Source organism: Eutrigla gurnardus (assembly GCF_963514095.1).
Source record: "Eutrigla gurnardus genome assembly, chromosome: 4".
NCBI classification, from domain to species: domain Eukaryota; kingdom Metazoa; phylum Chordata; class Actinopteri; order Perciformes; family Triglidae; genus Eutrigla; species Eutrigla gurnardus.
In genome coordinates, this window is record NC_139918.1 from 23,633,349 (window position 1) to 23,659,264 (window position 25,916).

General features: G+C 42.4%; 1 protein-coding gene across 4 annotated transcripts in view; it reads left to right on the plus strand.

Annotated features, from left to right (window-relative positions):
- Nucleotides 1–25,916, plus strand: part of pde1cb (phosphodiesterase 1C, calmodulin-dependent b) — an 88,529-nt gene that overhangs the window by 18,856 nt on the left and 43,757 nt on the right. The window contains exons 1-2 of one of the 4 annotated variants that reach the window (XM_084007170.1): nt 6,123–6,467; nt 12,496–12,522. The exons of the other annotated variants lie outside the window; for them this stretch is intronic. Of the exons in view, the coding sequence (XP_083863296.1) occupies nt 6,367–6,467; nt 12,496–12,522 (128 nt within the window). The 5' untranslated portion in view covers nt 6,123–6,366. Of the gene's footprint in view, nt 1–6,122; nt 6,468–12,495; nt 12,523–25,916 lie in introns of those variants that run through there. 4 annotated transcript variants of the gene reach the window in all.

Genomic DNA, 25,916 nt, shown 5'->3' on the forward strand with positions numbered 1-25,916 from the left:
ATAGCAGCTTTTAAATACACACCCATGACTTGACACACATCTTATTCTTGGGTTAATATAGTAATGGGATCAGAGCAGTTACAGGCTCGGGGTACTTAAGGCCGAGTATTTTGTCCCTGCACCATACATTTGCTGTGGTGGTGTTTGTCACTTTGAGCTGTGTGAGTTACGGCGAGCGCGGTGCTTCCTCAGCCTTGACCCTGAAGTGAACTCTTTGACAGGAAAACACCCATCTATCCTGGACTATTTTATGGTGGTCATAATTATTATCGCAGGGGACAGAGACCCGAGCTAGAATGAGATTTTGAAAGCACTTGTAAACCCTCAAACTGGCTTTTGAATACAGCTTTTGAGGACATTACATAGAAGCTGACCATCCTTTTTTCTTCTTCACAATTTAACCTTAGTGATAATATTGTCATTTATAGGTTAGTATATGTTTTATCATTGATTTGGGCTATTTAAAATGAAATATTATTTATATATATATAAACTTGAATACTTAGTGACTTCATTTATCTCTGTAAGGGCACTTGCATGTAGCATCTTTTCACCCAGACACACAGTCGGGAGATACTGTTAATGACATCTAAAAAGACGGTGACAATGAAGAAAAAAACCCCCAAAAGTATGGCCAATGAAATGCAACTCCCAGCGCCGGAGCTATTTATACCTGTAAGCTGCTTTTATCACTTTGTTTGGGTTATCCAGTCTGTATTTAGACTATACTGCTGCCTCCCAACGGCTCACTCTAACACCCGTCCTGAGTAGCACAGACGGTCTGGTGTCAATGAGAGATTATTTAAGTAAACCAGCGGCAGACAGTTGAGTGTTCAGGAAGACAGGATGTGTGCACCAGAGCTAAAAAGCAAGAAAAGGTGACAGGATATCAGGTGACCAGAACCACGGCTCCAACGGGAGTCCTGACGTTGCTCTGCTTAAGCAGCAGTAAAGTAGTGTTTGCTAACATGTTGGCCATAAATGCGCACTTAGTAAGCCGTTAGCATATCAGCATTCTGTTCCTGTGAGGTCGCTGTCAGGTCAACAAGACTAAAGCCTCGCTAACAGCTGTGTGGCTGTTCTCTGGCACAGCAGTGCTTTGAGCTAATTGCTAACATCAGTGACATCACACAAGCAAATTGTGACCTGCAGATGGCGCTAGGTGAAATGTCAGACAATCGTGGTGTTCATCCTGACAGACGTCCGGCAAAATGTGGTGACAAATCCATCAAGTCGGTGTGGAGATGATTCACTGAACTGATATTACAATGTTTTTTTCCGATGACTGTCCAGCGACACGAGGGATCATTGCACAAGCCCCCGTGGTGTTGAGGCAACAAAACTACTTAGCCTACTTAACTACTTCCTTAACCTGCTTAGGTTAAGGAGAAGATTATGGTCACAACGTCGACTTCTGGTTTCATACGGGACACGAACAGTGATCTTCTGGGTGAAAGTTTTTAGACTCACCAATCTGTCTCGACCTCCTTAAGGATGTCTTCCTTAAAAAGAGACATAAACATGGTTGAAGACAGCAGTGGTATGTAAGCCTGTGTCTTCATCAGTGTCAGATGAGTGGTGAGAGACTGGATAACATCCACAGGTGTTGAGATCCTTTAATCTAGACCACAGTGGCGCCCCGATGGACAAACCATCTAAACAGTCTTGCAACTAGTGTGACTAAAATGTACTCGCTGTAGAAAAGTGAATACAAGGCTGAACTTTTCCTTGTGATCACATGTCACATATTTCTGTCCGATATACGCACTTGAAAAAAATAATCATATTCGATAAAAAAAAAACAGTTTGTTCCTTGTATTTCAAAGAAGGGCTATTTTCACGTCAAGTGTCTCTGTGATACTCGAGGCTGATTCCCTCTTCACCTCGGCCCTCGGCGCGTCGTATGCATCACCTTTGACCCGCAGGAATCTCATGGGGACGGAGTAATGGGAAGTTTCTTCTCTGGGGTATTTTTCACCTCAATCACTCTTCAAATAAATATAGCTCCATGGCCAGGTGACCTCAATTTCTCCCATCCATCCAATCCAGAAAGGAGAAATGAAGTGGAGATGGGGAACCATACTGTATTTTTGTGATAGATGATCTTCACCAAAATGTGGTCATTACCGCAAAGGCAATTGCTATTTTGATACATAGATATCCTTATCGACTTGCCTGGAAAATTTAAATGAGATTTGAATTTTTCATGTACCTCCAAATGGCTGGGGCTGTTAATGTCTGGATTTGGATGTGTGAGCTTTGAGGGAGCCTGAGCGCGGCGACAAGAATATCTTAGCAGAGCGGAAATTCCAGCAAGTCCCTCCATCAAAGTCATATGAATAATTAAATCCCCGAAGACTTGATTCATTAGGTCTTTTTTCTTTTTGTGAGGAGTTGTTGTAATAGTTATTAATCAGGGACATATTTTGATGATCATTACTTGGAAGGGACACAATCAGCTTTGGCTCGTGTGTGTTGGTTCATCAGTCTTGTGTGAGAGCCATCCAGATATATGTTATTGTTGTGCAGCCCACCCAAGGCAGAGCTTTTATTCACATTCTGCCGTACTTGCTACTCATCCTTGAGTTCGGTTTTAACGGTTTTGTGTATGGAATATGCCCTCTGAACCGCGAATGACTCACATACTTCAGCGGCGGCGACACATGATTTAGAAATGAGCAAGAAGTAAAAGACCTTCGTGTATTCCTAATATTTCATCACATGCTTGCATAAGCATCGTCGCATTGTCCCTCCTCACCACTCAGTCGTCCGAACTATTGCCACAGTCCTCAAGGTGCTTCATTCATCAGTTGGCAATGTAATTTAAATCGTCTCGGAGATTCCTCGGGCGCAAAGGCTCGGGGCCACATCTCTCTCAACAAGACTGCATTCTTGATCCTGCTATTTTATGCATCAGAGAACTTGTTTTTTTTTTTTCCCCCTAGTATATGCTGGATACTATGAATATTTTCTCTTCAACCCTTTGATAATATTAGTGCGTATTGTTCTGTGATTTCCAAGCATCTTGTTATAAAATGTTTTAAATGAAGACGCGAGTGATGCATACCTTGTGTTGTGAGCTTCTTTAATGAGTAATGCTAACATTAAGCAGGGGTCTGAAATAATAACAAGTCAAAATACAAACATAGAAGTCATTAGGTTTCAAATTCTACTGGTCAAAATTTACTCCGTTGCAAGTAAAAGTAGCTCAGTCGACATGGTACTCGAGTAAGAGTAAAAAAGTACTTGCTTTTAAAGGTACTTAAGTATCCAAAAGTACATGCTTTTAAATTTACTTTAAGTAAAAGTAAGAGTAAGAGTAAATCACAGGACTACAGCAGATGTTGCAGATGCAGATGTTTATTAACAATTATTGAAATTGTAACCAAATGAACCTGCACCGTCCAACTAACTCTCTATCATTGGGAACTGGAACCCCCTCAAAGACCAATGTTGTCCCCACACCACTGGTTGAGAATCACTGTTTTACAAAAAACTACATCTCTGCTTTCAATAACTCAATGTTGAGGTCACTTGTCTTTACAGGAAGGACAATATAGGAGCACAACAAACTCTGTCTCCCCATGTATCCTTATGGGGAGGGATTACGTATTTCTGCTTTTACGTAGATCCCAGTGGAGAGCGTGCACTGTGATAGGGTTCCTTCTTTGACAAACACAGCTTGTGTCCAATAGTACTTAAAAAAAAGAAATAAAAAATAAAAAAAAATTGAAATGAACTCGAGTAAAAGTAAAAGTATTTGTCTTGGAAATGTATTCAAGTAAGAGTAATAAGTACCAAAGAAATCTAATACTCAAGTAAAGTACAAATCCTCTGGATATGTACTTAAGTGCAGTACTTAAGTAAATTTACTCCGTTACTGTCCACCACTGTTTAAGTCATTAATAAAACCCCAGACTTGAATATCTCATATGGCCTGGCCTATCACAGGTGAGTGTGAATGATGGGTTGATGGTTCGGAAAGTTAGTTATTTTCAGACTGGCCCAATCATCCCCGAACTGTAACCACGTTGTTGTTGCCGTTCACAATTATGTGGAAAGTGCATTTAAGAAGTTTTGGCATTGGATGTAAAAAAAGAAAACCCAAAAGAAGTGCAATGCAGCTTAAATTGACCTTCCTAGTCCTTGTAGTGCTTTTGGCGGAACCTTTCACACCAAACTCAACCTCTGCTCAGTGTCGCATTTACACATACAGATGACATGGGACATCCGGCCCCAGGGGTGCAAACCTGTCAACAACAAGCAGGGAAATGTGAAGCTGCTGTCGTGGTTTTCCCCCTCAACTTGACCTGTCATCTCCACATCGCATGTGGCTTGAGATCTCCTGGGGGCCGGCACACATACCTCCAGAAAAAAGGGAGGAAAAACACAACGATGAAGAGTGTATTGAAAGAAAGGCAGCCAGGAAAGAGAAAGAAACCGAAAGGTGAAGGCAGAGAGAGAGAGAGAGACAGATAAGTGTGCCTTTGAAGAGAGCATCAGCAGGCTTCGTGGCACTCGGGCAGACCTCTCTCCTCCCTCCTCACAGAGGACCCATCTCAGCAGATGAAAGCAGGAGCCTCTGAGGTGGCGCCCTAGCATTATCCCTGCATCCTGCATCAAGTAATTGAAAGACCTAAGAGGACGGTAGGGGGCTCAAAGAAAGGGGGGGTATGGGCTGAGTCACCATGGCAAGTTTTGGCTTTGCAGTAAATGAGAAGACTAATTGGTTTTTGCTAAACGTTAATAGAGCAGGAAGCTGTAAGGAGGAGACAAGAAAGGGCCCAAAAAAGGTTAGACGTCCGTGCACAAAATATTTCTAACATACACGATATAACAAGGGAATGTAACGGGGGATGTCGTGTTGAAATCACCAACCCATCAGTAAAAATGTGGAAAAATGTACGTTTATTGGAGCAATCAAATCAAACGTTTGACTTATTTTGCACAGCACCTGTCATAATGAAGTTCCAAGCATCTTCTGTATTCACTATTTAATTACTGAAGCAGCTTCCACAGTGGACAGAATATAACACGTAATATATGCAGGGCCCATTGCGTTTTGATGGCTTATATGGCCGCAGGTATCGTAAAACCGTATTAAATTGAAACTGGCCCCGCAGTTAACTCCCACATGATCCGACCAAATGAGGCAGAAAGGACATTTTTGCCTATAAAACTGCAGAGTGTGTTGGGTGTGTGTCAGACGGAGCCAGAATAATATTATATCTGGGTTGGACTGAATATAGGACGGTCCTGAATGCGCTCAATGGATCAGAGAAATCTCAGTCAAATCAGTGTCAATGCCCTGTCTGCACGCTATTTAATCCTCTTTGGCATGACATTTAATATGTTGTAGAGCAAATGTATTATGACGAATACATTTTCATCACTTTTCATTTGGAGCTAGACGGCCGTGGAAGTCTGCCTTTGCTCCAGGACGCCTCCCTTTTTAAATTCCTGATGAAATAAGCACAGGTCTGTTTAAGTGTGAATCAAAGGGTATTAAAAAAAAAAGGAAAGCTGTGTTGTTGTTGCAGTGTCTGATGGGAAAAATGTCCCGTTTAAAAAAATGTTTTCTGTGACATTTTGCTTACAGTAATCCAGGGCACTCACACCTTCATCATCCCTTCTCCTAAAGGTCTCTCCCTCCCGGTCCTCTCCATCCCCACTCCTCCCTCACTCCCACCGCTTTTTTTTTTCTTCTTCTTCTTCTCTCTAGTGGATGAAACAGAACATGGTTTCGCATTATCAGCCAGACTCCTCCCTCTCTTTGACTGGTGGCGTTTCTCCTCCCTCCCTCTTGTGTGGAGAGCTCGGGCGGCGAGCGTTAATCCCGGATTGCGCTGCCCTGCCGTCTGCATCCCGTCGTTGCTGGGAGAGCATGGCATGGCTCCAGGACCCCTGTGCTCACACAGGAGAGAAGTGAACGAGAGGGAGAGAGAGAGAGAGAGAGAGAGAGAGAGAGAGAGAGAGAGAGAGAGAGAGAGAGAGAGAGAGAGAGAGAGAGAGAGGTACAGTTTCACGACTCCCACAGCTGCTCAAACGCTGCACTGCACTGTGAGTGTTGAGTTTCAGTCACACACGCGCTCTCTCTCACATAAACAAGGGAGAAAAGGGGGAGAAGAGGGGGAGAAAAGAGGGAGAAAAGGGGGAAGGATGACGGCCGGTTTGTCGCAGCTGCGGGTGCAAATGTGAATGAAGAAGAGAGGAAACCTCGGTCACATCCTGGATTCCAGCACGTCGGCAAACTCCCTCCGCTCGCCGCGCTGCGATCTCCTCGCTGCTCACACTTAAGAGGGATTAAACTTTTTCTTGTGTTCTTGATCTCTTGCTGGTTCATCCGGAACTCTTTGAGTCTCTGACATGGAGTCTCCCACCAAAGAGATCGAGGAGTTCGAAAGCACGGCCCTGAAGTACCTGCAGCCGGAACAGATTGAAAAGATTTGGCTCAGGCTCCGGGGACTGTGAGTATATCCACACTTACTTTTTATCAACAAGTGTGTGTTGTGTGTGTGTGTGTGTGTGTGTATTATGCCTTTTCGTGATTGATATGTATTTTAATATTTAGATGTGAATGTATCAGAAATAATTGATCTGTAATCATTTCATCACAAACACATTCACGCTTGTGTGACATCATAACAGCTCCAACTCACGTTGGTTTTGTTTACAGTGTAATTTGCAATGTGTGTGTGTGTGTGTGTGTGTGTGTGAGAGAGAGATAGAGAGAACCAAGGATAGACTGTTTGAGTGAAGACCCACAGAGAGAGAGAGATAGAGAGAGAAAGAGAGAGAGAGAGAGAGAGAGAGAGAGAGAGAGAGAGAGAGAGAGAGAAATCAAATAGCTCTGAGCTATTTCCTTTTAACTGTTTTCAATCGTTTGTTTACTCTCTTGGACAGCAAGGAAGAAATGGAAAGTATGTCTGAGCTGAAGTCTTGCACCCTTATTGCATGTTTATTTGAGCCAATTGAAGTGCTCCTTTTTTACACCTACGCACCAGAATTTTTCCAAGAGACAATGATGCGTCTTCATGCCCTTTTCACACCTGTTGTCCATGTAGAAGTAACATACACCTAGACTTGAATGACTGAATGTGCGTACATTCTATGTTTTTCATCCACTCACATATTTTTCTTTTGCCTCTCATGCACCGACCCTACGCCTCTTCAACACAACCCCCCCCCCCCCCCCCCGAGCCTCACATTTCTCATTCCTCCCAGTTTCTTTTTTCAACCAGCCAATACTATAATATTACTTTCTCACATCCACCGACCAATCAACACCTCGGTGACCTTTCGCCCCTTTGAATCGAGCCCCGCACATCACATATGCTCCTTTCCATTTTCAGTTCTCCTCCTTCTAACTCAGCAGGAGGAGGAGGAGGAGGAGGAGGAGGAGGAGGAGACAGCGGTGTTGCTGGGAGGTTTGAGTTTAGATGAAAAAAAAATCTTTCATGTTATTGCTGGAGGTCTGAATGAAATGGAGTTTCCTCCTGCACCACAATGACTGAGTGAATGAGCCCGGCTCGTGGGGCTGCAGTTAATCTATCAGCCTTCCTCCCTCTCCTCCCATATCACTCTATTTTTTTTGTAGTTATTTTCATGTCATGGTATTTCCATTGTTGCGTGATTAGTCATTGTTTCGCTCCGTCTCCTGTGTCAGAAGCCCCCATGTGTGGGTCCCTCCACCATCATCCTCTGCCACATTTACTTTCCTCGCATGACTTCATTGTCTCTTTCATTTGGTCACCGTCATAAATACCCTATCATAACCGTTTTCTTTTTGGGGATTTGATGGATAGTGGATATGGATGAATGTAACGGGTGGAGGGGGGGTGGGGGGGGGGGGGCAGGCGGGGGGCTTTTTTTTTTTCTTTTCTTTTCTCATCACGACTACGCTGCAGACTGCTGGGTTCTCTGAGGGCTCCTGTTGCGTGTCAGAGATCACATTAGCCTTTAATCTCACAAAGAGCCTCCATCAGAAGAGAGGGAGCTCCAACTGACAGGCAGCCCCCACGGCCATACTGTGCGTTTCATAGGGGAGGGGGTCGACAGTATGCAGTATATATGGTTGACTGTGCATGTGCTTGTGTGGATGATATAGACGTGTGTGTGTGTGTGTGTGTTTATGGCTGCCTGGTGACATTTACTGTATGTGCTGCCAGCTCGTCCAAGGAGATTTGTTTGACAGCTGTATTATGTGTGTGTGTGTGCGCGTGTGTGTGTGTGTGTGTGTGTGTGTGTGTGTGTGTGTGTGTGTGTTGTACACCAATCATCCATGGATAGACGGAGGGAGCGTTTGCTTCGGACGGTTTTCCCTCTGCCCAACCTTGAATGACGCAGTCCGAAGCCCGGCGACACCCGTTGTGTTTTATTACTCCCCCCTCTGACAAATGGCCTGTTCATGTTTGCATCACTGAATGGATCCCATTGGATTTCCATTGATAAATTAGATCCATCCACTCGACCTCTCCGTCGGCCACTGATTAATGGAAATCGATGCATTATTTAATCACTTGATCAACAGTTCATCACAGAGGTCTCCCTTAAGGGAAGGGTAACTCAGATCTGGTCCAAGGAGGATCAAGGTGGCAATATCCGCTTTATGGCACTAACTGATTTATGAGGCATGGCCTAAAATAAAATAAGATCATCTAAGAGGAGGCAAGCCGCTGTCATGCAAACGCCCCAAAGATGAACTTTTGAAGAGTAATTAAACCCCAGAGTTTTGGCTGAAGTGCCTCTCACGTTGAAATACAAAAAATATGTTTTGAACGTGAAAAACGTATCAACATTTGCAGGGCTGTGAGGAGGAGCTAAGACATGCCCAGTCACATCTATTGTCTCATCATCAAATAAGATCATGTTGTCTTAGCTCATGTATTTGATCCAGTGGCCATTTTAATCAGCCGGGAAGCGAAAGAACCAGCAAGTTAGTCGAATAGCGTCACATCCGGGTACAAAACACAGCATCGTAGCTTCAGCGAGACGTCATTTACTTGAATTTTGGGTGTGCACTATTTCTAAGTACATATTTTTCACATACTTCAACATTTAGACGACAAAATACAACTTTGTTGATGTGAAAAATGATCTCTTATATTGGAAAACTGCTCATTTAAAATTCATGGCACAATTCAAATTAAATCAACAATTGTTGTTCTGAAATAAAGATGGTGGTCCACCAGAAGGAGCAGGACTTCACCTCTATAGGAGGGTGCGGGAAGGGGGGGGGGTTTGTTGGTGACAAAAGCTGGCTCCATATATGTCACCTGGCTCCAGATCAGCCATTAGCAAATTGCTGCAATGGTTTCAACCAGTAGACAGCAGTCGCTGTGCGTATTCATAACACAACAGGGTCCGACGTTAAGGTTTTTTCCTACTTGCCCGTCGGGCAAGTACTTTTCAAATCTACTTGCCCTGCCTAAATTCTTACTTGCCCTGCCTAAGAGGTTCTTTTTCTGGCGCCGCGGTGTTGTGCAAATTTTCTTCAAGACTTATATCTTACTAAAATCCATTATCTGTTGACTGTAGACGACACTACACAACACTTCTTCTGTCAGAAAGCTGTTTTTATTTTTCATTTGTCATTACATTTCATATGAAACTTCTCCCTGCTCTCTTCCAACCAATGAAAGAAATGTTGTGACATTGTATCTTGACCCGACGTCCACTCCATTTGTCGTCTGGAGATTTAGAAGAGATGCATACTGCATACATTTTTTTATCTGGTTGTGGCTCTCCAGGTAGAGTCTTTGGACACAACGGTCCATCGGTCCGGGAACATTTCGGTGTTTTTTAGCCTGTACGCAGGCCAGGTGAGGAAGTGACTTGCTATGGCTGTCTAAATTTTGTTTGCGATAGCTGTCGTTCCCGCGGAAGTGAAACAACGTCACCGTACGTCTGCGTCGGTACGTCAGCACGTCAGCACAGAGGCTCAAGGTACAGACACTCCGGCAACAGACGTCAAATCAACGGATCCCATTCATTGTCTATGTAGAGCAGGAGCTCCGCATGATGGATACGGCACGTCGAATTGACTGCCCTGTCGCCGTACGTGAATTTGCATAAAGTTCGATGGATTGAACTTTATGCAAATGCCGTCCGTCCAACGCAGTGCCGCCGGCTCCAGAAACTTCGTTCAAACTATCAAACTAGGCAGTGTTGATCAAATATGAATCCAGATTCTGTTACTGCAGTACACATTTCCCGCCTCAAATGTCTTCAGAAACATGCTTTAGCGTGTAGTTTAACTGTAAAATGAGATCGTTTGTGGCCCGGCCGCCATGTTGGAAACGGCAGAGCAAAACTCAAGTCCCGCCCACTTCGCAGGACGTCTATCCAATTGATCCAACTTGAAGACAGAACTGCCCACTCGCGGGTGCGTTCGACGGTCCGTTGCGTCGCTGCCGGAGTTGGTGTGTCTGTACCATTAGCCAATCGAAGCACACACACAAAAAAAAAAGCAGCACACTGCAACTGCCGCCTCCACAGCAGCAGACAGATGATACGAAATTGTCGGAGTTTGTGCTTGCCCGACCGGGCAAGTCTGAACAGGTTCTACCTGCCCGCCGGTTATTTTTACTTGCCCCGGGCAATCGGGCAACCGTTATTGTCGAACCCTGCACAATATTTGGAATTCAAATACTTTGCATTAAAATGTCAAGATTTCACTTCTAAATACTCATATCCATTGGTTTTCAGCTGAAAAGGCTGTTTTGGGGGTTTAGTTACTCTTCGACAGGGTTAAATGTCGCTTCCTGTGACCTTTATAATTACGATAATTCCTGGAATTTCCATGACCCCTTTCAACCCACATCCTCATTATGCCGAGGACATTGCATTAAAGCCTTCTAATTAGAAGAAGCTCTGTGTTGTTGACACCGACACTTGGAGTAAAGCAAGCTCACTGTGGGGGGGGGGGGCAGAAGGTGGGAGAAAGGACAGGCAGAGAGGTGAGGAGAATAGGAAATGTCCATCCTTCTCTTTACACTCCTTTCCTTCTTTTGTATCGTTTACTGTTTGAAACTCCTGACACTCTCTGAGACGACCAACTGTCCGTGGTTGCTTGATGATTGATTGATTTAATCGTTTTTCCCCCCACCAGTCTTGAGGGAGCTCTTAACATATCTTCGCTTCCTTAGCTTGCAGTTTTACGCTGAGCTAAAGAAACAAATCAAGCTAAGTGCTGTGAATTCTGCCTGACTGGAATTTTAATCCATGCCTGTTGTCGAACAGCAGCGGGTCGGTCCATCCTTTCCTCCACTTCGCTATTATAAGTGCCTTAAGTGTGTGTGTGTGTGTGTGTGTGTGTGTGTGTGTGTGTGTGTGTGTGTAATGCAGCTTTTAGAGCCACGCTGTTATCTCTTCATAGAGGTGTGGGTGTGTATCAGGCCAAATGTTAGGGTAAGTGAAAGTGTGTAATGTAATGTTTAATGTGTGTGTGTGTGCGTGTGTGTGTGTGTGTGTGTGTGAGTGTGTGTGTGTGCCTGTTTTTGCATATTATCATGCCTCTCTTAAATGCCTCATCTGCATAAGTGATAAGCATTTGCATAATTTTTTTAAGTTACAGTGTGAACACAACTGAATTTTCCTCCTACTACTTTTTAATTGCTATAAATCTACACATTCGATGCAGTATAATTCATATTTTTTAGGATAATGTTTGTTTGGAAGCACATTTTTGTATTCTTACCTCAAACCGCTCATCCTCGCACCGAACGTATCGCTGCCTCATGAAGGCCACCTGTGCATGAGTAGGTGTGTGTTCATCAGATTCCATCATTTGCATAATCATCATCAACTGTTCATCTCTGTTTATGCCACATTTTATTCACAAGAATTGTTACCGAAGAGTAAAAAGATGAATTTCACACTCCTGAGTTTCAACTCTTGTTGCTTGAAATTGGCATATGAAAAAGACATAATAACACATTTTAACAATGTCGGCAGTCGTACAATTTGGATTTAAAACAATTAGAAAATGCCAACAATGTGTCACCCGAACAGGGCTGAACTGTGACAGGAAGAGTAAACGGTGTGACGTGCAGGTAGATGCTAGAGATGCTGATGATTTAGACGAGAGGCATTCTGAGGGACAAGAGAATATTATACAGCAGTTAATGTTGCAACCTACCGAACTGTAAACGATGCTTTGCCAAAAAAGCTCAGAATAATGGCAAATATTTCTCAAACCTCTCGGGGATCATATTTGAACTGAAATGGATTCACATAATGAAACCGGGATTCTTGAGTCACCATTTTTCCCCATGAAGGCAGAATATCTGCTTATGACTCTGATAGTGAACTTCCTTCATATGTATAACAAACATTTTTAAGAATGAGATGATTTCGGTGACAAACTCTCAGAAACTGTGATTCTTGGGTTAGACCCAATGTTTTTGCCATTCCACGATATGTAGAAAAATAATAATAATAATATGGACGTTGCAATCAATGCCTGACCACTCTCATGTTTGTTTTCTCTGTTAGGCGCAAGTACAAGAAGACGTCCCAGAGGTAAGACTTGCTGCTGAGACTGGACCTCCTCCTCATCCCTCCCTCCTCTTCTTCCCACATCCTCCCCCTTTACTCCCCCCTGAATTCTGGATTCCCTCCCACTCGGCTACATCCCCCGGACCTCCTCGAACTGTTTTTTTCCCCTCATTCATTGATTCTTGTCTTGCAAAGCAATTTCTGTTATGAAAGTGCAATTTGAATAAAAGTTATTATCATTATTATCCCCTCTCCTCATCCACCTTCATTACCCGGGGTCACAGATCTTACCTGCACCATTCAAACACTTTGTCACACTTTGTTTGCATGCATCGCTTGCTCTTTCTCTTGTCATGTTGGTTTAAGTGTCGGCTCATTGTCATTACCGGATAACTGGTGCATAATGAACAGAAATGATTAGGACGCAGTTGTTTGAGAACCATAGGCAAGTCACAAAATTTGAAAGCTAGATGAATAACTTGTGCGCCATGCCCGCTATCTTTTTTTATTTATTACGAAACTCTCATTTGTTTAGTTCTGTGGGAAACGCTCGGGGGAAATCAGGCCTTCTATTTACATTTATCTACAAGGATGTAAGCAGGGATTCATTAATACCACTGGATGCGGGACTACTGGTCGATTTGAGTATCATTTGTTTAAGATGTTTCCGCATTGATCGGCAACATGCTGTCAGTGTCCTTCATTATTCATTCCATCTTCCCCTGTGATGTCGTTTTCTGATGCAAAGGACATAACATCTATTGCTTTAGGGGATCTTAGAGACCTTGTGAAAGTGTATCATTTTTGAATCCCATCTGGGAAAATGACAGATGTTTTTGTATTCGGATATTATCTGACTTTAAAAAAATCAAAGTAGCCAGGTGCTGTTGTGTTAAACCCTCCCAGCTCTGAGGTGTATGCATTGTATTTGTGTTTGTATAATCAAACTTACTGGAAGTCAAAAACCTTAACTCATCATTTTTGACGCCACTGTTTGTGGTGCTTAACCTCACGACCTTTAGTCCTTTTGAGGATGTCAATCTTTAAAATCACACATTATGATTTATTATATCAGAATATATATATAAGACACATTTTTTAAAACAGCTGGGCACTGTAGTTTGGAGTAAACTCAACCCAGAGTGATACACATTTGGTGCTCCAGTGCGTCTTCACTGCAGCATGATGATGTACGTGGGATTGACACAAAAGAAACAACACTGTCCATGTTTAGCATAATGAAGGAACATTTCACATGTCACAACAGTGTCATTCATGTTTTTTTTGTCTTGTTTTTTCGATGTCACAGAGGAATACGCTTTTTTACTACACTGCCACGTGATTGTAGGATCAATACATTGCTGATTTTTGCCTCGTCATGGGATTTTTTGACAATAAGAACAACACAGATCGCCAGCCTTATCGGTTAAGGGTGGAATGGATGGTACATTTGCAGCCACAGTATGTTTCTCAGTTTTGGTTTAATTAACATATTCCCCAAACATTTTCCTTTAGCATAATATTACATATTGGAGTAAGAGAATGATACACTTGTCTTCTCTTTGTGTTAATGTGGTGAATAAGATATTGTAACTGCTCCAAAATGAAGCTACAAACATAAATAAATTGCCATAGTGCCGCTCTAATGTTGTTTAGTGGCATTTTTCCTGTGAAGATTGCTGCACATTAATTGAAAGAAACTCTCCTCGTGCTACTTATTGGCACAGTGTGTGGTCGTTTGGAGCGGTATAGAGCTAGCTGTTGGAAACCCTCCTTCTCTCTCTCTCTCTGTCACTGTCTCTCCATGTCTCTCGCTCTCCCTGCTGGGTGGGTGAGTTCCTGTGTGGAGGAGCCGGGTGATTGACGGCTCCATATGTGTCTGTGTAATTACGGCCGGGCTAATTGGCATAGAGGAACACTGGGACATTGTCATTACTGACACACCAGCACAACCCCGAACACATGCAGATGGAGGGAGAGGTAGCCTTCTTCAGAGGGAAGGATGGAGGGATGGCAGAGAGGAGTGTTACAAAAAGAAGATGAGAGATGAAAGAAAGGCTGTTAGGAAAGGAAAGATGTCTGTTTAGGCCTTCGTTTGTGGGTTTGGAAACAGTTTGCCTTTTTCTATTTATTTTTTTTATCACATGGTCACTATTGTGCTCTTTTCAACAATTTATAGTTTGCTCAACCCCCCATAGTTACTGTTGCTATGCCTGTCAAACTTTCCATCCTCGTACGGCACATATGCAGCTTGCAGTGACAACAGTGTCGTATTTACTCCTCGAAATTCTTAGTCATTTCTGCAACCAAGAGTCCCTGATTTCAGACAGAGAGAGACAAAAGCAGGCTTCTTGATTCCAGCTGTGATTTCGACGTGCCAACTGTCGCTGGCAGACTGTATCAGGTGTAGCTAGCTAGCTAAGTAGGCTAACATCAGTCTCAGACTTCTTTAACATGAGAATCCATTAAGAGATCCTCTTAAATATGCATTTGATGGCTCCAAACATGATATTGTGTGAAAGGATAGAGGCTAAAGCTGCATGAACCAGCAAATAGTCAGCGTCTTCCAGTTGTTGATCCATGTAAAAGATATGGAAATAAAGAAACAGCAAAAAATCTGTGGTAAGCGTGCTAAGATAGACGATACAAATATATTTAACATTCAACATATCCCTGTTTGGATGCTTGACTTTTGCACATGAAGACGAAGGTTGTATGCTTTATTGTTTGTGCACAGTATTTGAGTATTTGAGCTTTACTGGCGGAATAGAAAAAAGCTTTGAGGATGGGTCTGGAAAATGTTTGGCAGGAGCTCATTCAGGGGATGGTTCTGGTAAACCGGTCGATTCAGAATGTGTCACTTCTTTGACAAATCTCTGTTTAATCCCGATGCTCCTGAATGTGCCGCAGAGCAATTTGATTCAATCCACTTTCACAAAGTAAAAAAAAACACCCGGCCACTTTCTCTTATGTTTACAGAAAAAGGCATTGATCAGCCAAGCCCAGCCACTTACAATGATTATTCACCAACAAAACAACAAGTGGATAGTTTGTGTGTCTCTTTGTATTCCCTGACAGGCGCCTGCACACTTCACTGAGTGAAACAGGCTTTTACTCAAGCTTGTAAATATGCTACAGTGGTCACTCCTTGTAGCCCAGCTTTTCAAGGATTTAAGTGTTTTGCCATCTGATCCAGGCAAGAATCCAGCCTTAAATGGCCTTATGTTAGTCGGCCCAGCTTGCCAACTCTGTTGAGAGTCTATGTGTGTGTGTTTGTGTGAGAGTTTTTCCGTCCCCGCAGGGCTGCGCCGTTTCTCCAGATTGTAGCCGTGGAAGTTATGCAGGGTTGCAGTGCATGTTTTCAGTGGCTACTTCACATACTCAGGGGTGAAGTCAGAAAAAAAAAAAAGGATTGCTGGGCTTTTGCGGCTGCTAAACCTGCATAAATAAGACAAACATGACTGCAAGTGGAATTCTCAAAGCACCCCCCACAGTGGTGAAATGCACATAGCATCCTGGTGCTACTTTCACATGTTAAAATGTTGGTTACGTGTGTTCATTTGGTGCAACATTGCAACTTTCTATGCAAATGATCCTTATTGGAAAACCAGTCCAATGCACAAAGAAGTGATGTTATTAGTGTTTTCAGAGAGTTGGGTAACAACTTTCTAGTGATTATGGCAGGACTGAATGATAGCTTTTTCTTTTGTCCTACGCTTCAAATCCGGAGATGAATTCCCAAATATGATCTATCACATTTAAATTCCTTGCCTGAAGTTTTGAGGAATGCATCATCGGTCAGGACTGTCTCGGCTATTGTTCTTCCTACTGTGTTCTTAGCACAATGCAATCAGATATAAAAAAGTGCAATGTAATGGGCTTATCATAGGACCTTGAGACACGGCAGAAGTCAGGTCTCAATCCTGGTCAAATCTAAGGTTGTTCTCAAGTCTATGGTTGCATTTACATTTCAGGTTTGCAATAGATTTCTTATAAAACATTTGTCATTTTTATCGACCCTGAATACAGGATAAGCGGTAGACAATGGATGGATGGATGGATCTCATTTTTAGACGATTAAGCTCTTGTACTTTCCACCACTCTCTGCAATAATAAATGTCATTTGATGATGTAAATACCAAGTAGAAGGTCGATTATTTTTCAGGTAATTATTCTTTTCTTTTCTGGAGGCAGTGATGGAAAAAAAAGTGCTACCTACGCAAACTTAAACCTATAAAACAAGTGAAAAGAGATAAACATCTCAGTATTGGCCACAAGAAGTGCAGTGGAAAACAGCAGCTGCTATTGGGGGATCTGACGTGGGGACAACCTGGGGAATTCAGTATTTCTCCACCAGGATTCCCCTCCTTGTGACTTTTAATAATGACTTCATTATTATTAAAATCCTGGCTGTGGATCTGGAAAATGCAACAGTGTCCATGTATTATTTTTTTTTAAATGTCACCACATTTTTGGCTGGTATTTCCTGAAAGTGCTATAAAGTACAATTACTGACAAAAGTAATACATTTATAGGTAGCCTTTGGTCCTCGTAGTATGGCGTAACATTTGCTTGAAAATGACAACAGAGGGAACGGTAAAGCGAAGAAAATCACCATATTGACAAACGGCAAAAAGAGCAACGGAGATGAGGACGGATATCGTCAGGCTGAGAGTCTCAGGGGGGAAATTGAACTCTTAGGTTAATGTCAGTAATCAGGGAGCAGATCTTCTAGGCATTGGCTGCCTTTCAAGAACGGCCCATTAGATGCCATTACGCTAGCCTCTCTGTCTCTCTTTCCTTTGGATCAGGGGCCGTTTGTCACCACAGCGTTGGGCTATTTGTTGGAGAGGATTTTACTGGGGGGCAGCAAAGCAATATTGTTATTTGGAACAAATACCAACACATGATGTTTTTCTCCTTATTTTAAACCGTCTCTGATCATGAAAATAATGAGTTTGTTTTTTTAATATTTTCTTGTTTGAACTCGTTATATAGGGATAGGATGATCCAGGATTTTATTGCAGATAAAAACACCCACAATAAGTTAATATTAGTGAATTTCCATTATCAGGATAATTGCAATTATCCTCATGAGTGACTTCAAAAAGCACTCTAGCTTGCTTTCATGACAGACAAGTGAAAATTAGATCCTGATTAATTTTTTTTTTACAAAAATATGTTTGAAATGACAAAATGAGAGACCTCTTGATTTACGATAATCTTATTTTATTGTTTTTTAATCAAAGGGTTATGGTTAACCATAACCCTAACCCTAAAAAATATGCATTTTATCTGTGACACAATAAAAATATGATTATATTAACAAAACGTAAAATGATACCAGTATGTTTAAGTGCCATTTTAACAGTTTTAAGCATTAATTAGATGATTACTGGGATAATATCGTGAAATCACAATTATTTTGGATAATTGTGAAAATTTTCATTTCATTATCGTTTCAAATGAATGTTTCAAATTATCACTTCAAATTACTGTTTTAAATGAGCGTCCCAGCATGTCTTAGTGTCCACACTCATGTATAATTTGCAATACGTATGACAAACACACTCAAATGCCTAAAAGCATAAAATGATGAAGTGATGACATTTTGGACAGACAAACAACTTTAGGTTGTACTTCAATGTGTTTCCTAATCTCCCAGCGTTTAAAGGTTAACTAAGATGTTTTATATTTATTTTTGTATTTTATTTAGTGGTGGTGAGTTGAGCCTGTGTGTTTCTGAGTTTAAGTGCACATTATGTATTATTTCAGCTCAGTGCTGCAGTATATTATTTCATTATTATACAGCTAATTTACTTGCCCTTTTTTGCTGTTTTTGTCTTCCCCTCCTTCCTCCCTTCCCCCACCTCCTCCTCTCCCCAACTACCTGATGATTAGAGGGGTAATTGCCTGACTCAAATGAATCACCAAGCTTGGGCTAATTACGTTCTTCTCAACCGATCTGTTTTTTCTCCTTCTCCTTTTTCACTTTTCCTTCTCCTCCACTCCACATCAGGTGCTCCTTTCTTCTCCGAGGTAACCGCCTCAGTTAGCATGATTTTCTAAAGCACACAGGTGCCGAGAGATGCCTTCGATTCGTGCATCGGCACATATTCACAACTAAAAACACAGAAGATGCACTGATACGCAAAATCCTGCACACATGCAACTATAGTTCAGAGCAACCTGCGCGCGTATGGACAAACAGCTGCTTGTATATACTATAAGTGTGATGGATTTTCCATTCAGGACAAAGAGTACCCCTCAATAGCCGCACACAATGGGGCAAATCACTTTGAAATTGATTTTTTTTTCTCCTTCGCTTATCTGAAAGTGAAATCAAAAGAGTGCATACACCAAAGTGGTGCATTTTCATTCTGCAGCAAAGGTCTTCTCCGCTGATTATTTTCTCCCTCTTTGCCTGCCTCAGAAGGACATTATTGAGCTAAGTGTATTTCTGGTCTGAAGATTGATTACAAAGACCTTAATGATAGGCTTTTATCCTAAGTTGAGGCCACGATGGAGATGAGGACAGAAACGTCACGGGCTTTCTCGCTGCCAGCCCGGCTCGCAAGCCTTCCCCTTCCTGCCGCCTGCAGCAGATAATATTGTAGATTTATGGTGCAGATTGTCTCCTTAATCTGGTTGTTTATATCCATCCTTCCTCCAACCCCCCTCAGCTCCATCCCACCTCTACGCTGCTCCCTGCTGACTGCTTGTCCAAAGGGTATTCCTCCCGAGTAGATGGAGCGATAGAGCAAGAACGTGTGTCTATGGGACGATATTATTTGGTCACACTGTGTGAGAATGGGTGGAAAAGAGGTTGTGTGCATCCTGTTGCGTTTTGCCCAGAAGCTGTGTGTGTGTGTGTTTGTGTTTCTTACCGTTCAGCTATGTATCATCTCACCTCATTCATCTCCAGCTACCCAGCTTTGGTCGTAGTGCGAGTGCTGTGGCCCACAGCCTCTGTCATAACCCATATGAAAGGCCATATCTGCAAAATGGCTAGACCAGCAGATGGATGAAGCTAGAAAACATGTTTCAGATGGATCTAGGCAATGGTTTTTGTATACTGAGCATCCTAGTGCTATGAAGGCAAATTTGAGAACGCAGGCAAAAAGCTCTGAGGGATCTTGCATGAGCAGAACTTGGAAAAGTTGGATAAAACGTATGTTGTGGTGATAACAATCTTGATTGTGTTGAATTGTGGCATTTATGTACCGCATTATCCAGAAGGGATGGGGGATCACATCCTGTCTCCATCTGTGTTTGAGGGAAAGTCGTCTCAAGACACTGCAGTCGTTTTAGTATTGTGTTGCAAGATTGGATGTTTTTGCAGAAAACAAATGAAAAAATGTCAATGAAGATAACACATTCAGGGTCAGCATTTTTGCAGCTTGCCAGACATGGTGAGCACTAACAACATGTCCTCATTGTGTTGGTAGAACATTGAATGCAGGATGCTGCGAGTTAGCTGTGTATAACTGCTATTCCTAGGAGGCAGGGTTGCACTTCACTGCATGTGACAGCCTCGGTTTTGATTTATGGGCGCGGTTTCTGGACTGGATGTAATTTGGGGAATTTTTTGGTCTGGTAGCTACCGGTTGCCAAAGTCCATCCAATCCAGTATTGACCATATGCTATTTTTTTCCCTCTGTAACTGCAGGGGATGGGAAGCGTGGGGAAGCACATCGTTGAGTCAATCAAACAACAATTTCCAAACAAAACTAAAGGTTATGAGGTTCAAAAAGTGCAGTATTTGTTGCCGGGTTTGTCTTACTCTAAACCAGCTATAACCAATATTTTTTTACTAACCATGTGACAACGTAATGTGCTCACCGGCTCTTTATTTCACTCTCTCAAGGCCACTCTTTTGGATTTTTTTTTTTTTTTTAACAGGCATTCAGCTGCTGTTGGTCGGTAGCCAAGGAGATAATGGCTTGATTAATGATGTGGCGCTCTGCAGCTTGTTGCTGCTTAGCTGTTATGTAAACAGTGGACGGTGAAGAATTTGGCATCGCAAAGTGAAACATGTTGGATGTCACTTGGTCGAAAGCTCTTTTGTCAAATACGGAAAGTATGACAAACACTTCGGTTGTGTGCTTGTTTGGGTTATCACGTGTATGAGAGTCGGACAAGTTAACATTCATCATACCTGTTTTTCTGTGTGTGTGTGTGTGTCTGTGTGTGTGTGAGATAATGCATGAATGTGAATGCGCCTACTGGTGATTTCTTTGATGGTAATTTAGGAGGAAAGCTGTGAATCCCAGCATTGACGCAGTTGGGGCTCTGTTTTCTGTCACAGCTTTTTTAAATGCTCTTTGGGACGTGCCGGACTAAACGTCCTTTCCAAGAAAATAAACCTTCAGCACAGTAGTTTGCTTTTACAGTTAAATACCGAGGGACACACCCTCGGCACCCTGAAACGACAGACAAATGTTAACGCAGTAGGTTTGAATTCTTACCTTGAATTATTAAACAAAGAAAGGACAAAAGGAGATACGGTATCCTACATCATAAGATGATATTGAAACCATTAGATCTTCCCATGCTGGAGGCTGTTACAATAATAATGAATGATAATATATGGATTATAACTTATTCAGGATTTTCCTACGGGATGGAAAATGATTGATTGCAACTTTTGGACCATTTGGCTACTAAAAAAGAATCAACATGTTTATTTATGTCTTGCAAGCCGTAATACTTTCTCTGTTTTTAAAACAGTATGTAACTGAAGACATGTTGGGCAACAGCAGTTTGACTTTCAGCCACATCTTAAATAAAAATAAATAAACACCTAAAATATGCCTTTACACTGCTATAGCAGATGTTTTTAGGCAGATACTGATGTCAATATTTTGTAGTTGTAAAAAATCCCCATAACAATATCTACTGATAGTATTTTTTCTTTGAACATGTGGTACTACCATTGGGGAATAAAACAAACAAAGTATTGTACTGTGACAAATTCTACTTTGTTGCCGAATGACTCATTGGTTCCCCCTTAGTAAATAGACACGTACACCATGGGACCAATGTACAATCTGATGGAGCATTACTATTGTTATTATTATGATTATGTGCCACCTCATTTGCACTCTCACAGATAGAGGGGGAAAAAATACACGACTAACAGATGTTTGAAAGCACCAACTTCATTAGCAGTGACTCACTGAGACTTCCCAGTCCGGCAATCGCAAGTAAATAAGTGACCAGCCAGCTCAACAACCCTCTCACTACTGTTTCCCCCCGCTGAACATAATGAAGCCTAATTGGGCCATAAAAGAAATGCAAATGTTGCCACGTGTGGTGTTTGATGGAGACATTTGGTGTTTGTAGATGCCTTAAAGGGATAGTTTGGTTTTGGTGGAATTACTTTTTTTTTCTCTACTTGTAAACATTTGGAAATGTAATATGATAAAAGGATAATCTGTAGCACATCAGCAGACATAATTTAAGTACCAACAGGAAGGCCATTTTCTCATTTTTTCAATGTAAAAGCCTCGAGGCACAGAAAAAACGTCATAGCATTCATAAAATCTAAAGGACTGACAGAGCAAAACACAGATAACTAAGTGACTTACCTTTGGTACTAAAGTATATTTTGATGCTAATATTTTATTAAAGTACAATATTGAATACAGGACTAGGGCGACTTTTACTAGAAAAATATCTGAGTATTTCAGTTCTGACTGAGGTATGGATGAGAATAAAGTAAATGAAAAGAAAGCAGTCTCACTCCCACTCACTGTCCACACTAATTTAATTAAAAGAAGCTTTTGTCGAAGATGCTACTTTCAATACACTTAGGAATTATCCAGTGTTTACTTCTGGGGTCTCAATGGAAGCTGGTGCTGTTTTAGCTCTCTTTTTTTTTTTGCATCACTAACAACGTATACCGAGTCAATCATCAAAAGATGAAATGCTATACGTCGGCGTTTCAGTGTGCATGGCGTCACCCTTTTGCTCCATCAAAGCAAGTGAATTGTATGAACAAGATCGATGGACTGACAACCTCAACTCGTACTCCTCAGGCAACCGTCTAATTATGTGAAACGGAATTATGTTGTTTGAGGGAAAATTGGAAATTAAAACATGAATAATCCTAATATGAATAATGTGATTAACAAAATAGGAAAAGTTGTACTTGAAAATATCAAGCAGTGAAATAATAAATGGGAGAGGGAAATAAATGAATGCTGTATTTTTTACAACCTATTGGAATGATTTAAATACTATATTAATTATTTATGGGTTAATTTGTGCTCTCCTTCCAGTTCGTCGGCTTGGAAAAAAACAAAAGACGTATATGTTCTACCTGAGCTACATCCTGTATTCTCCATGGAGATGTGTTCAGGATTGGACTTTCCTGCTTGAAGGCTACAGTGGTGGATGTGAAGCACACAGCGTGATATCATTCATACGTTACCAGGGAATTGGTGATGAAAGGGTGAAATGTGCACACGAGGCACTCCAACTGGACTGAACAATGGTTCGCTGGCTGCCGTGTGCTCGGGCGGCTGTGCTGTGTGGCGTGGCCCGTTGCCAAATAAAGTGCACTCTGGTGTCCTTGTTTGTCGGGGGGGTTGAAGGACAGAACAGTGACGACCTCTCTCACCACCTCAGTGCTGCTCTTTTCAGCTTTCATTGATCCATCTGTGCGGTTGTGTGTTCATGTGTGTGTGTGGGGAGGGGGGCAAGGACAGAGACATCCTGTGTCCCCTCATTCTCTCTTTATATCCACTTGTCTCCTCCTCTTTGTGTTTTAGAATTAACCATCTCTTCATGATCATATCTCATTCAGCTTAAGAGGGTAGGGCACGCAGCCTTTGTTTTCTACACCTGATCTCATCATCAGAGTAACACACATGGGCCGCCGTAGTTGGCTATCACAATGTCTGGATTACTGCTGTAATAACCTCTGATAGACTCAGAGCATTATGCACTATCTGTTATTATGTTCTGGCTCGGAGTCAAACATATAATCGAATTGAAAGTGCTGTTTTTTCTCTCTCTCTCTCCTATTTCATTGAGTTAACTCACTGACCCGTGTGTGTGTGTGTGTGTGTGTGTGTCCATCTCCACAACCTTTATAGTAAGTACAGTATACAATATAAGGAACCCCCCCCATCTACATCTATCAGTAACCTTCACATCTGCATTCTCAGGGCTCCTGGTCTCATATTGGTCTCCTATGAGTTAACACAAATGTTTAAATCACCCATGAAAGGACAGTCAAAGTCGATTGTCACACACCATTATAACACAATTTCGCCAGCTGGACCGTCCCTGGAGTCCTTCTAAACGTCAAACCTTCTTACGTTGTCTTATGACTCATATATTCCTCTCCCATCTCGGTAAAGCTGCAATCCATCCATTCCGTGCATTTCCCATCGCACATGTCCAGATCCAGGTATATCGGAAAAGCCGTCTGATAACGACATATTCAGCCTACTTTCTACATCGTTTGCCTCACTCTGCCCTTTGATAGCATTAGAGACTGACCAAATTACTAAGCATAATTAAAGTATGTTGATTTTTTTAATTTGTCAAGCAGCTGCCAATTGGAGCGCATTGAAAGCTGGCAGCTGTAGCTTCTTCTTCTTTTTTAAATATCGCAGTGCTCAAACGGTTGACATTAAGTGTGTTTGAAGTGATAAAACATCAGATTGTATGAGGTTGTTTTATCCTGTCGTTGTTGGTGTGTAGGGGGGGAAATGTCATCACCTGACCGTGTACACTATTGTGACAGTGACCAACAAGTGTGAAGTTTCAGTTGAGCTAGCTGTCCTGCGTGATATGATGAGAAAGGATTTCCTTACATCTCTCTAATTCTGAGAGATGAAGTAGAAAAAGGTTCATGAGACAATGTTTGTGTCCAAGAAGACATTCATAGAAAGCAGAACGGCACCTAAATGGGGAGCAGCACCGGCCTGCGCCATACACTGAATACACAATAGCTTAGGCCACCATCAACCCCCGTGGTATTTCATATTAAATATGAATTCGCTGATAAGAAATTTGCAGCTCAGTTTGAGGTTAAGATGAGGGGTAAAACAAAAAAGAATATGAAAGAAAGCAGATTAAATATATCCACAATGCATTGGTGACAGTGGAGGAGGATTCAGGATTGGTATTCAACCGGCGCAACTGGGCCGTGTTCTGGCCTTGAGGCGGCCGCCGTAGTTGCAGTTACTCAAGACAGTTTGTGTTTCCACCGTGCCGTTTCAGAAGCGGCCCAAAAGCTCAAAATCTTGACTAATCCATCTCTTAGAGATAAGATCATTGCACGGATGAATGTAGTTTAACAAATTAAAACACAACCATGTTGTTCATGGTTGGTTCTTTAAGGATGTAAACTTTGTCTGTAGGCAATAATGTAGGACATCCAACAGTAAACACATGTAGTTTGATCTATAGTGAATTTTGGTGTAATATAGGCTGCTGTATCAGTGTACACAATGGGACCTAGTTTCGTGGTGCAGCGCAGGGCGGCGCAGGGTGGCGGAGCCGGTGTAATGCAAGTTTCGACGTGCGCAGCCTTGCGCACGGTCAGTTTGGCAGTTTGGTGGATCGCCTGCGCCAAGATGGGTGTGGCGGCGCAGCAGGGGGAGGGGTCACAGATTCAGCTTGGCGTAGCAGAAGTTTCGTGGCAAAAAGCCTCGCCGAGACTGCGCTGAAAGCTCGCCAGCTCCAACCTGGTCTACTTTCGGCGCAAGGCGTAAATAAAGTCCATTCATTCAATGCGAATCACAGCTGGCGGAGTGGAAGTTTGGCTGACGGCGCGCAGTGCGCACACGTCACCGAGACCTCACAGGCAGGTTTCCACAGTTCCAGGCACATTTAAATGCAATACATAATCACAACAAACACTATTTAATGCAACTAATTGAATCAACACGTGAATTTATATCTATATAGATTGTCCCGTCACATCTGACGTCAGATCAAAGGCGGATGGCACGCGTAACGGAAACTCAGCCTCTCGGACCAAAACATCTCCCTCTCTCTTTCCTGTTTTTTATAATATCGGCATTGTTATTATTATGATACGTGCGCACAGCGCGTGATGAGCATGGTGGGAGCGGCGGCGCTGCTTCTGTCATCGGGTTGTCAAGTGATGGAACTTGCACTGAGGAGAGGAGAGGACCTCATTTGATTGGTGAAGATCTGAATCGGCTGTATAAAGGTACGTGTCCACAGGGGCGATTTTAAACGCGAGTGGACGCGCCGCTTCCCAGTATTGCACGCTTGGTGGGCTGCCACTAGAGGATGATTGACAGGCGCTCTCCTTTAAACAACACATTTTTTGCGAGCGTTCGCGAGCGTTTCCGAGGCGGCGAGTCGAGCCCGGTGTCGATTCTACTTTATGCTAATCAGAGGCGCCGGGCAGTTTCGACTCGCCGCCTTGG